The following is a 13,325-nucleotide window of genomic DNA, read 5'->3' as shown; positions in this document are numbered from 1 at the left end:
GGCCAAAATTTCTGGTTCTAACAGGGTTCCAAATAAATGTTGAGTAAAAATAAATGGGTGGAGTGTATCTAGAGTATCTTTAATCTATGGTTCTATGAAATTTTTAGGCAAATTTAATATTTATTATTTATCATTATTTATATTATTAATTATTATTCTGTCATTTTGAGTGAAAATAATTGAAGTAGATTAAAACTGTTTAACATCTTGTAATACAAAATAAAATTTTGAAAAATTTAAACAAAAATCCAATAAGACACTAAGTCTATTAAATAACCATTCACAATTGTTATAATTTGTCAAGTTAAAACGGCTGGGAAATCTTGATTAAATATCTGATCATAATTTAGAAGCAAAGAAAAATCAGATGAATTGCTTGAGAACAATAAAAGTATTAAAATATTAACAGCATTTAAAGTTGGTTTATTATGTAGCAAATCAATATTTTTATTCAAATTGTGGGGACTAAATATTCTTTATTTATTTTTACTTCAAAAAATGGAATAAAAGATGTAGGAAATCTATATACCCATAGGGAAATCGAAAATCAAAGTGTTATATCAATTTCATTTTAAAATTTTAAGCTTTCGTTTATAAAAAGTTAAATCTTCTATTGTTTATATGATATATCTAAAGAACCAAACTGGTAGACTTCAGAACTCTAGATGCATTGTTCAAAATCTTTTAGACAAGACTATCTTTATCTATTTTTCATCATGAAAATAATGCAGGGGATTTAATGTATCCTGGACAATCTTTTCATTTTATTTAATTATTTTTACCAATTTATGGAGTGGTACCAATTTGATTAATTTGAATAAACTTATTAAGCCAGCACAGGGCCGGATTAAGATTTTTAAGGCCCGGGGCTAAAATAATGACGGGGCCCCCTTAAGGAATTCGAAAACCCGGAAAAATTCACAAAATAATATCAATACGTTAGATTTGTGGTATCAACACATCAAAAAATACAGAATGATTTCCAAATGATGGGGCCCTCTTGGACCTGGGGCCCGGGGCTATAGCCCCCGAAGCTTAATCCGGCCCTGAGCCAGCATACAGATCAAGGAGTTATATTTGTCCAAGAAATGTCATGATACAAATCATGACGTCCAAGAAAATTTATTTCGTATTTCTTAACGTGAGAAAAGGTTGATATAATCTACTACCATTAATTTATTTAGAGAAGTTTGAAATAATAAAGTTAAATTTGCAATGATTTCTTTCAAGTAATTATAGTAATCAGACTAAAATTAATGGATGGTACTCCACAGTTTATACTTCAAGGTATATTTTCAGTAAAACGCCCTGGATTTTAAACAATTAAATAGAAGATACTAACCGTGTTTATTACTTTGTAGCGAAAGAAGTTGGTGGTAGAGAGATAGGACTAGCCTGTTATTTTATTTCATTTTATTTTGAATGTGTATGCAGTAGCTTTGTCCTAAATATCCGTAAATAGATAGGTAGGTATTTGAGTACATACGTATCAAAGCTAGGTAAAATTACTTCATAAGTAGTTAACTATAACAGTGTACTACTATTAATCCTGTGACTATAATTATTTCCAAGAGTCATAGTAGCGCTAAATAAGCAGTTGGGTAGTTCATAATATTGCTTCTGTTTCATAATTACTTGATGTGCAAGTTGGTAATAATTAGTTTTCAATTTCAATATTTTAAATACAGTTGTAGCTAACTACTGCCTGGTTTTGTAAATAATAGGTTTCGAAAATACCATTACAACTTTCTGCAATTTCTCTCACAAAATTAAATTAATAATTTACCAAACTTGAACGATCTCAAGTTTAGGTCGGATTCATAGAATTATCCTCATCACAGTAAGGGAGACTTTGAGTACAAACAGTACAAATTCATTTAAAATTTGAAAAAATATGGGTACCTACCCGAGAAGATTTATCTTAATTCGACAGAAACTTATGAAATGGCATGATTTCAAGAGAGGAGCTACTTTACCTTTTAAGCATTGATTTTATAATTTTTAGAAAGTTAATTTAAACAATTTCTGTGGTAAAAATTCATTAAGTACACGTTGCAGTTTCAAACCTATTATTTAATAAAGGTGACACTTTTAATTTTTCTTTGTTTTCACATTTTCATGAGAATCTCAATAAGATAGGAAATTTTCTATCACTCCCAAATATAAAAGCATCTACCATTTATACAAAATGAGGAAAAATTTCGAACCATTACATAAATTTGTTTGTCTAAAAGAAAAGGTTTCTTATTTTTGGAATTCGTCAATAGTTAAAATGATTGATTTTGGAATCGATGAGAAACATTATTAAATCGCTGATTTTTACACAATCAGAATCGTTTTCTTAATTTAATTTTCAATAATGCAGTTTACTGCCGTAATAATAAAAACAATTGCTCATATTTTGAGGTTGGAAAATTAATTCGATGCAAGTAAGCTCCATCAACTTTTGTTTGCAAGTGAGCAGTGATACATCGTAGGAAAAGCTACTTCTTCGATAAATATAATGACTGACTGAAACGGATCGATTGTTAAAATACATGTCATTACTTGGCACTTGGATGTGTATACTATTTTTTGCAAGGATTTGCTCTCATAGAATAGATAACAGTTATTATTTTTTATATACTGCAATAAGATATTTATTCTATTCATTTGATTGGTCTCTTTCGTTTGTAAAATTTTTAATAGCTCTAATTCCACTTAATGTTGTGTCCAATTATCATTTAAGATTGATACTTGAAAGATTTAAATCGATGAAGGATCTTCATAAATGTTTCTCTAGTTCATTCTTTCTCACCAATAAATCATCGTAGACATCAAAGCGTGTGAATTGTATGAAGAGATATGTCTTTTTTCTTTATTATAAGTACGCTAAGGCTATAAATTCTTATTCTTTCCCTTTTCTTAAGATTGGGTCTTGTTTTTTTCCACTTATCAGTCTCTTAAGAAGTAGATGTCCGGCTTTCGTGCCATCTCTTGGGAGGTCGGCCGGGAGGTCTCCTTGAAGTTGGTTTTTCATCCTTTGCCCATAATTCTGTCGATCTCGTAAATCGTACCATATCCTCAATTTTCAGATCTTCAGATATATTCGATTTTCCAAATGAGATCCCACAGATAGCCAGAGATTTTCGAGGCCTTATTTACTTGGGTTTGTATTTCTTGTTGTAAGTTTTGGCGCTTGTAATCTCGACGTCGTTCACAGCTAGTTTACATCTTTTAGGCTTGTTTGCTATTACTATTTTGGTTTTTCTACAGATATCTGCGTATTAAGGTTTTGGGCTGTTGTTTGGAAACTATGCAGATCATCTTCGTTTTCGGCTATCAAAATTGCGTCGTCAGAATATCTTCATTGATCCTCGTCCCATCTTATATTCTTCAGAAACTTCTTTTATACTATTAATTATTTTATTATTATTAATTAAATAAGAATGGGCCCAGACTGTCACTTTGTCGAATTCCGTTATATGTGTTTTGTTGTCTTTATTGAGCTCTCCTATTACGTTTATGTATTTGACTTTTAAGTTCAATAAACCTTAAAATATGGTGAATTATCTTTGTAATGAGAGTATTATCATGTTTTTAGGGAAAACAAATATTAATTTTTATATTTATATCCTTTTATCGATACCTTTAATGGAACATGTATTGTTAGCTTTGGAATATAAAAATTCAATACTAACAGAAACTTCAAGTATCTTTGATTGAAAAGTTTAACAAGAAAAATTAAAATTGTTGACAAAAAATTCAGAAATTGAATTAAAAAAGATACAGGTAGACTTGAAGAAATTAACCAAAGGTGTCTGACAAAAAGTTGCCTTGATGTCTTCCTTAATATCCTACGATATCAAGTAGGATTTAACCCCGTAATTCTAATTATTAGCTGTGCGTAAGTAGATTTTTAAACTTAGTAGGTATTTCGTAGTTACCTATTTAGACATTATTACATATCTCGTACACTAACTAGAAAAATGGGAAAACATTACGTTAGATTGATAAATAACTACTTTTGTGGTATCATGTTTATAAGACATGTTGGTTTTTACAGTTTCCCTCTAATATATTATAGGAAATTAATAGAATTTAATGAGAATCCACAATTATGTTTCTACTAACTATTCAATTATACGAATCTCTTCATAATTTTCACCCTTTGTGGCGTGATGGAAAACTGACATTTTTGTTAAAAAAATCTTACAATGTCGAGATGAAAAATACTTTAGCTGATTATACGAGATGGTTTCTGCAGCCGAAAAGTAAGGTCTGTGACTGCTTTTAAATAGGATTCACTAAGCGCCTAATTATAGTATTATAAGTAGACCGCTGAATGAGATTATTTGTGAAAAATAAATTTGTTATATTTCCGGATATTGTCAAAAGTAGTTTTTTATAAAAAATAATCATTCTCCATAATTCTACTAGAGCAGACAACCAACTTACAAAACAGCATTATTCATAGATTCTTCATACAATGACATATCAATTCCTATTATAAAAATGTTTTATATTATCAACTATCAAACATCTCTTTTTCAATAACTGATATTATTCATAACTATCACTGTTCAATACCGTTGGAATTTCTGAAAGCTCTGTTTATATATGTCACTACACCAACTCACAATTAAACTGTCTAACCCGCGTTTCGATAACCAAGTTATCGTCTTCAGAGACCGAAGGTAAACAGTTTACCTAATGTTTATGATAACTTTAGTAATGGAATCGCGATTTAGATAATGTAATTGTGTGTTCAAGAAGACATTTTTAGTTATGTACACATTAAAAATCGCAAAGAATGGAAAAATAAGTGATACGAGAGGATTAACTATGTTTATATATTTAGGGGGATTTTGAAAAACATTCCAAAAACCGGGATAAAGGAGAGTCTTGATAGTTGTTAGACCAAGATCACATTCCGCGTTGTTAAATAATATGTTTTTTGTCCACAATTCAGAAACTAATGATAGATGTTCATTTACTTGTTAAAATTGCGAATTTTGTAGAAATATGGAGGTTGCTTGCTTAAGACACCCAAAACAAACAAATTGAATGTAATAACGAAACAACTTTGAAGGATCAATTAGTGATGTATTTTCAAAATTATATATTCAGATCAACGTATTTCTATTTGAAAAATATAGTTAATTATGGATAAAGTAAAGCATTCCAAAAATAAAAACGATGTAAACAATTGTGATGTACAAATTTACCTTATTTAATTATTTATTAAATAAAAATTGATTTATCTAAAACATTCTGTTTTTTAAAACTCAGTAGATGATTAGGGTAATAATATTTTAGCAAGTTAATCCTATCTCTATCCCGACTTCTCCTACAGACTAGCGTACTGCATAGAGAGTTTAAAGTTATGTTTTGTGCATTAATTTAGGTAAGCAGCAAATGGTAAGTACAACATTGTAAATACAACTTTATCAGGAAAAGTTTTAATAGTATCAATGTGATATTTTGGAAGAGTTTTGTATGACGAATACAAAATTAGTGCATTTATTTATTGACAGGCTATACGAAAAAGTTACAAATTAATCCAGATTGGATATACAGTATTTTCAAATAAAATTCCATATTATTAATGCCTTTATTTTAAACCTCAAACAAGAGATTCTGTTATGTTATATAACTATATATTAAATATTATACGGGGTATCCCTAAATTCGACTGCCAACGCTTTAGGAGAAATTACTTGGGTCAAATTATGACTATAGGGGATAGGGAACTTATGACCGCAAATGCAACCTTTCCAAGTAAAAGGGTGTCAAAGTTTTAAAAACAAAACTATTTTTTGTCGATAAATTTCGTGATCGTTTGTTATTGAAACTTGTTATCGATTATCAGGTTGATCAACTACTTGTTCCAACATGAATAGATGATTTATAGTTTTTTCCAAAGACGAGCAGCAGGGTTCAAGGACCCTATTTCTACCACGGAATTCTCCGCCATTGCATAAAATGTTATCTTTTTAAAATTTTTTAATTCTATTGTCATTCTTTAATAAAAAATTAATAACTTTTGACTATGTTAATATTAACAGTTTTCGAACAAAACATTATTTTGAGGCCACTCTTGTGATTATTTAGAAAAATTCAAAACGATGTGTCCTCGAAAATGATATTTGTTCATTATACTACACGTTTTCTTTGAAAAAGTGTATTCTTCTACTACCGTTTTCCAGAAATTCTTCATTAACACTAATGCCCTTCAGATGATAATCTCACAAATAAATCATCCAGAATAAAATTCAACATTTAATTAACACATCTTAAACACAATAAATCAAAGCAATTGCTCAACATATGACCAACAAGAACTTCCTCATTTGTACCGGACTCTGATAGACGAGAGACCTCATATGCCCTCACAGAAAAAAATCATAGGGAGTAAGATACGGAGACTTAGCTGGTCAACCAAATGGCTCACCTCGACCTATCCAGTTCTGTTCATAAGTAGCATTTAAATGGAGTCCTACATTTGCTAGAGGATGTACGGAAGCTCCATCATGCCGAAATATCATATTTTGTCGAGTATAGAGAGGAACTTCTTCCAGAATTTCTGGTCATGTCCTAAGAATGTTAAATAAATTTCTCCGTTCAATTTTTGAGGTAACATGTATGGATTTTTGCTGATATGCATGGGTAAAAGTAACATACGGATTTTCATCCACTCATACATGACTGATTCGGGAATTAAACATGCCTCATTTTCTTCTACTTCTTGGAGATCTGTCGATCTGTTAATTCTTAAACTGCCTCTGCATCTTTTCGTGAGAGGTGGAGGCCAACTATCTTTCCACCTTTTAGGTGGTCTCCAGGGAGGCCTTGAGCCGGGCAGGTTGTTTTCTAGGACTATTCCCGCAGGTCTGTTCTTGTCCATCCGTATTACATGTTTGTACCACTGCCTCTTACGCTGTCTTCCCCATCTCACAATGTCTTGTATCCCGCATTGCTCTTTGACATCTGTACTTCTCACTCTGTCTCTTCTTGTTTTCCCCACTATTGTTTTCAGTGTTTTCATCTCGGCCACCCTCAGCATTTTAATATTAATAATATTAATTTCGAAAAATCATCGTTATCCCTATGTTGTTGAAGATTAGGATATTCCATGCAAGGGGCAAAATCTCTTGGTAAAACATCTTGTACCTTTGTGAATTTATAAGGATGCAATAACTGTTCATTTGCAACTTTCTATACAGAATTGCTATTTGTATTCAATAGTGACTGAAGGATATTATACTTAAAGATTGTTGGTTCTCTACATTAATCAAAACGTTGTTTTCAAAATTAACTGGAACGTTTATGTTTATGAGGAAACCTTTCCACCAATCTCGAATTTAGTCTTCATTTCTCCATAAATGAAATGAATATCTGCTAATTCGTCAAAACTGTAATCCATTTTGTATATTTTTTAATAATTTATCTTGTGATGCACACTTCCACATAAACATCACATAAATCAAACTTAAACAATTTAATTTGACAACACAGTTGTTTCCAAAGCTTCCTAATATTCTAAGTCAAAGTATTTGAATTTCTAAGACACCCACGTTTTCCAAAACGTACGCTTATTAGTGCTGCAAAAGGTCAAGGTATGTTTAAATGAAGGAAATAGTAAATATGAGGTTACTTCTTCATTTTGTATGATTTCTTTGTGTAAAATTGTTATTTGAATGAACGAAGATAACATTTTTTGAAAAAAACGTAAAGTATATTCATTTTGTAAGACACCATTAATATATTGATATAAGTTTATTCGAAAGAAACCGTTTTGTATTTTTCTAAATAATCACAAGTCCAGCTACAAATTGATGTTTTTCTCGAAAACGGTTAATTGAAAATTAAAATGGAAAAAAAACAATTTATCCTTTGGCGGAGTATTCAGGCACGAAAAAAGGGTCCCTGTTTGCTGCAGGCCTCTGAGAAAAAACTAGAAATCATCTATTCATGTTAGAACAAGTAGTTTATCAACCTGATAATCGTTAACAAGTTTCAATAACAATCCATTATACCATTTGAAATTCATCGACAAAAAATCATTGTATTTTTAAAACTTTTAACACCTTGTATCTTGGAAAGGATACGTTTGCGAACATAAGTTTCCTACCCCGATAGGCATAATTTTACCCAAACAAGTTCGCCTAGAGCGTTGGCAGTTGAATTTAGAGACATTCTGTATATCTTTCAAATATTTCTGTTATTTATAAGTCACTGAACATTCTGCTACTGAATATAATTCTTGATGGATCTTCTAAGGACAATATGCCAAATGGATACAATTAGTGAATATATGAAATAAGTAGTATTAAAGTAGAAAAATAATTAATAATGCTCAAACCATACTGAGAAATAGTTGATGATAATTAATAGGGAAGTGCAAGATACGCCACGGGGTCCCAGATTAACTATAAACTTATTTCATTGTTCTGATACAATCATGATTTTAAAATGAGCTCTCAAACTTTATAGCCAAATAATAGACATTCTATTATTGTTCTATTATTTTGGTTTTGGTGTGTGATATGATTTTGATTGACAAAATACAAAATATTGTTTAAAAAAAAATGTTGAAGCTTCCATATTTGAAAAAAATTAATACAATATTCCACTCATTATTATGAAAATGTGACAGAATAGACAATACGACATGAGTTTATTGTTTAATGATAATTTTTATATTCCAATTAACGAGCCAATGACATCAATTAAAAATATATGTACTGTACATGGTTCAGCATTGAATTAAAAATTATTTATGTAAGCTATAAAACGGAAATAATAGTTCCCAACAGTTCGTTCTTTTAGCAGGCAAATCAAATGATTTTAATGAAACAATAAGGAGTGGATTCTTTTAAAATGTTTACTCGTATATACCCGTGTATTGTTTTACGATATGTTAGCTTGGCCACCTAGTATCTTCATAAATTTGTAACTTTTTGGGCACATGTTATGATAATTAGTAATGCAACCATAAAATATAAATAATATTTGATATTTAAATATTATGGTTTATGAATATTAAAATTATTGTTATTGCATTCGCCTAGTCGAAATTGCTGAATTATAGTATAAAAAATTAGGTTTCAAAGTAGACTACATCAATGGATTGATAGAGTATTCTATGAATTGAAATTTTGTCTACCCTTGCACTCCGATGTAAAGTACTTGCAGGGAATATGCCCAGGTTAAGAAGATTCCTTCATAAAATAGAAAAAATCGACTTTTTATTTCTGCTTGATGCAAGAGTACCCTTATTGCTTTATAGAATAATTTTCTTGGAAAGAAAAAAAATTCTATTTTCATGTTTTTCTTTTATTTTTTTAAAATATTTACAACAAAGCATGTTCCCAGCATATGTTGGTAATATATGCACATAGTGTGTGGTTATACTCATCCATAATTCTAATAGTAAAAAGCCAACAAGAGTAAGTACTCTCCATTTTTATTTTTATTAACAAAAAAAAAACGATTCTCCAGTGTTTATAACAACTCAACCGCAAATAAAGCAAAAATTATATAACTCTAAAAACAACAAAGTTTTCAAAACAAAACAAAACATTTTTCGGTTCATTTAAGGGAAGGTGGTGATTTTTTGAAATCAAGTCATGACCTGAATTTTTCGTGAACGTAGATGAAGCAAACTGTGCACAGCCTCAAATCTTTTTGTTCATGTTCATCACAATGTTTGCAGTTCCAAGAGTCTTTGTTCTTTCGGGTTTGTTTGGTTTCTACTAAATTTTTTTCATGATGGTTCCATTCAGCTTCTTTATTCTGCTGCTTTTCTTTCCTTGTTGAAAAATTCTTTTTTAACCACAAATGCTTTACTATTAATGATCTTTTTTCTATTTCTTTTCTTCACTTGCTCCTTAGAAGGCATTTCTAACATCTTTTTAAAACTTATATGTAATGTCCCTCTTTTTCTGGCTTTTCTTTGCTACTTTTTCTTCATGTAATTCCTCATTCTCATCTTGTTGTTTTCTAACATCTCTCTTAATCTTTTTGTTTTCCTACTGTGCCACTTGTTCTAGGATTCCTTGAGCTGCATCTTCTTCTCGAGTTATTTCTTCCTTGTTGTTGATATTTTCCTCCTTACATTTTATTCGCCTTTCTTTCTCTGATGTAAAAGTTCAGATAACGCTTCAGTACGCATATACTTCTATTTAGTCATGGGCATATCAACAACCATGTAATATAGTAATAGTTCCTCTAATTTATATTACAAACTATTTTTTATGTAATTTTATAAAAAATACACTAAAATAATCTCAAGGGAATACACTTTAAGAAACTGTACTTACCGTCTCGAACACAGTTCACTACAAAGTATGGTACCGTGGCAAAAGTTAGATTTTTTATGATACATGCATAGGAAATGACTCTCAGTCTCAAAGTAAATTCAAATCTGGATCAAACTGCCACAAATGTCGATTAAACTTGCTATGCCATCTAAGAGTCTGTAGCGCAAACAAGTATAAATTAAGGGGTGTGTGCATATAATGAACATGGAAATATTTCCTACATCTACCATATAGAATATCAGTTATTATTTTTTGATATTGACCAATTTAATGTACCGTGAACAAAATGGGTGTCATTGACAAAACAAGATATTTTCAGATAGATGGCTCTCCTGTATTTACAAGTAGAACCAGGAAAGCGTGTCTCTGCCGTAACTTCTTCAGAAGAGTCAACTGGTGAAATGAGGGGTACAGAAAAGAGAGACGAGAACGTTCAGTAAGAAATACAATCCGGCTGTTCTGGTAAAAGAAATGACCAATTATTGAAAGAAGATGAATTGCTAATAAAAAAAATATGTTCTCATAAAATTTAAAAAGGAAAATTCAGTCAGTTCTTTACATTTATGTCTGTTGTTTAACCGAAATAAAATCAAAAGATCTATGGAAGTTCAAGGATTGCGATCTCTCGTCAAAATGGACACAGAAATTTGGCGCCATTGAGAATGATATCTCTGTGGTTTTAAAATCGGATTTAATTTTATTTCTACCAACACCGAATAATGAAGGTATCCATATTCATGTTAACGAATACTAATTGCATCCTTGATGACCATATGTTGTATTGAGTTCTAATTTTCAGTTTTGTTATTTCCATTTTTTTAATAAAAGTCTTCGAGGAAACTAGGGTTGATATGAATTTGTATACCTACATTAGATAGAATATAAAAGTCGAATTCTCTAAGGATATTAATCAAAGTTACCCCGAGAAAATTTGTGTAGAAACGTATTGACTGATTTTCATCCTTGATCCTATGTAATGAGGTTTAATACAAATCTATGTAATTTTTTTTATTAAAGATGTTAGAGAGGAATAGAGCAAATCAGGAAGGTCATATTTATACAGCATTTGTCTAAATCCTATGGAACAAGCACTTTTTCTCTTTTTAAAACTGAAATTAAAATTTCAAAGTACTAGTTTCTAAACAATAGAGGGCATAAAAGAGAATTTGTGAGAAGTAGTGACGTCGATGTATTAGTTGAAATATTAACATAGAATAATCACATATTTTTGTGAATACACTATTATTTCAAAAAAGCTTATTATTTGGAAATACATGTTTAATATCACATGGTACTCGATAATTCGGAATAGGCTTCTGACAACGTATCCACTACTCTTCATTAAAGATTCACTCATAAACTTATTCGTCATTAACTCAAATGAGAAGATTATATATAATCACCCATTATAGAACTTAACATTACATATGAATACGATTAAAGCTAGGACTTTATTCATAATGTAATGGGACATAGCGAATGAAAAACTATTTAGTTGTAAAGTTGAGATTTGAAGAATCCTGAAAAAGGATTTAGAAGAGGATCCAGTTTTTCTTGCATTCATATTGCTCCTAAAAGTGATCATGAACTAGCACCTAATATTTAGATTCCAATAATAAATATCGCTGAGTGAAATATTGAGTCTCATCTCCTCACCATTAATCGACCATCTTGTACCCAATAACCTTAGGCGACGATTTTGTCCCCCTGTTGTCCATGCTTGATAACATCTGACAGCAGTATCCTCACACACTCCTTTTTATTTTATTAGCAGTTTCTTGGAACGATATCCTAGATTCCCGAAAACCAAAAATTCGTCCCCTCCCGAACTCAGCTGTTGTTAATTTATATTTTTTCTAGGCACGATAAAAACTTGCTAGTAAGGCAAAGTTTTAAATCTTCGTACTGGACTATCTTCTGTATTTTGTTGTCGTATTCTTCTAATATTTATAGCAGAAAATAATTTAATTCAACTGACAGCTTAAAACATGTATGAAAAATATGTTTTGCAATAAAATATTTTTTAGGTGTTCGGGGTTCTATGACATATTTTTTAAGGGGAATGTGTATATTGAGAGATTTTATCTGGTAGTTATTCGTTAAAATTATTCAACTCAAGCTCTACAACTTAGTGTAATAAATTTATCCGATACGTTTTTCAATAGAAAGGATAAAAACATCTAAAAAGCACTTTTATTTTCCAATTTCATTCTAAAAAGTGAAATAATAAAAAAATCTGCCTTTTTACTTGAATTTAAGTAAATTAGTACCTATATAACGCTTGTAATATTAAACTTGTGCATTGTTACTTATAGAATATTTTGATGTAGGTACTCACCGAATAGTTCTTCGTATAAAATTGTAATGTTTTTATGTTGTTCTAAAATATAAGAGCTTGTTAGTTAAATTTTCCCAATAAAATTTTAATGTGTCTCTTACTTTAGTGGGAGATGTAAACAAAGGGCGAAGGGGGTCTCCTCTCTAAAACAAATATTATTTTTACACATAAATACATTTATCAAAAGCGTAAACTTACGATACGTGATATCCATTTCTCAGACATGACGGGTTTCTAATGAAATATATCACTGAAAATTTGAATATTTGTAAATTGATCACTGACTTCAAAATGACATGACCGAATTGTTTTGACATAACATAGGTTCCTTTGATTTGATGAAGTTAAATCGAGAAAATAGTGAAGGAAATGTTCCTTCATTATGCTTGCTTACAATCAACAAAATATTATTAGAGAAATTGTGATCCTCCGAGCAGAAATAATAGTTTATGACACTAAAGAACGAAATATAAAAGCAAACCAAACATTCGTAAATAAGTGTCTGGCAATGAGCAACGCGAGTATTACTAATCAAATAAAAAATGTGTTTTATTCTATGATAAATTTGAAGTAAATATACACTTTCGATACCTATTACGTGCCAAAGCCAAAACTGTAGGGATCATTCTTACCCTCACAGGTTTGTTCTACTAGTCATAGATATGAAGTAACCTTTAGAATGT

The 13,325-nt window shown here is 30.4% G+C and overlaps 1 protein-coding gene across 1 annotated transcript in view; it reads right to left on the bottom strand.

Moving 5' to 3' along the window:
• Positions 1-12,980, bottom strand: part of LOC130902449 (uncharacterized) — a 135,936-nt gene extending 122,956 nt beyond the window's left edge. Inside the window, exons 1-3 of the mRNA XM_057814604.1 lie at positions 12,841-12,980; positions 12,744-12,785; positions 12,643-12,684 (exon numbers count right to left, since the gene is read on the bottom strand). Of these exons, the coding sequence (XP_057670587.1) occupies positions 12,643-12,684; positions 12,744-12,785; positions 12,841-12,867 (111 nt within the window). The 5' untranslated portion in view covers positions 12,868-12,980. The remainder of the gene's footprint in view (positions 1-12,642; positions 12,685-12,743; positions 12,786-12,840) is intronic.
• Between the last annotated feature and the right edge of the window lie 345 nt (positions 12,981-13,325).

This window comes from Diorhabda carinulata, chromosome X, assembly GCF_026250575.1.
Source record: "Diorhabda carinulata isolate Delta chromosome X, icDioCari1.1, whole genome shotgun sequence".
Lineage (NCBI taxonomy): Eukaryota > Metazoa > Arthropoda > Insecta > Coleoptera > Chrysomelidae > Diorhabda > Diorhabda carinulata.
The sequence above is the reverse complement of the archived record's forward strand: the minus strand, read 5'-3'. Positions and strand labels throughout refer to the sequence as shown.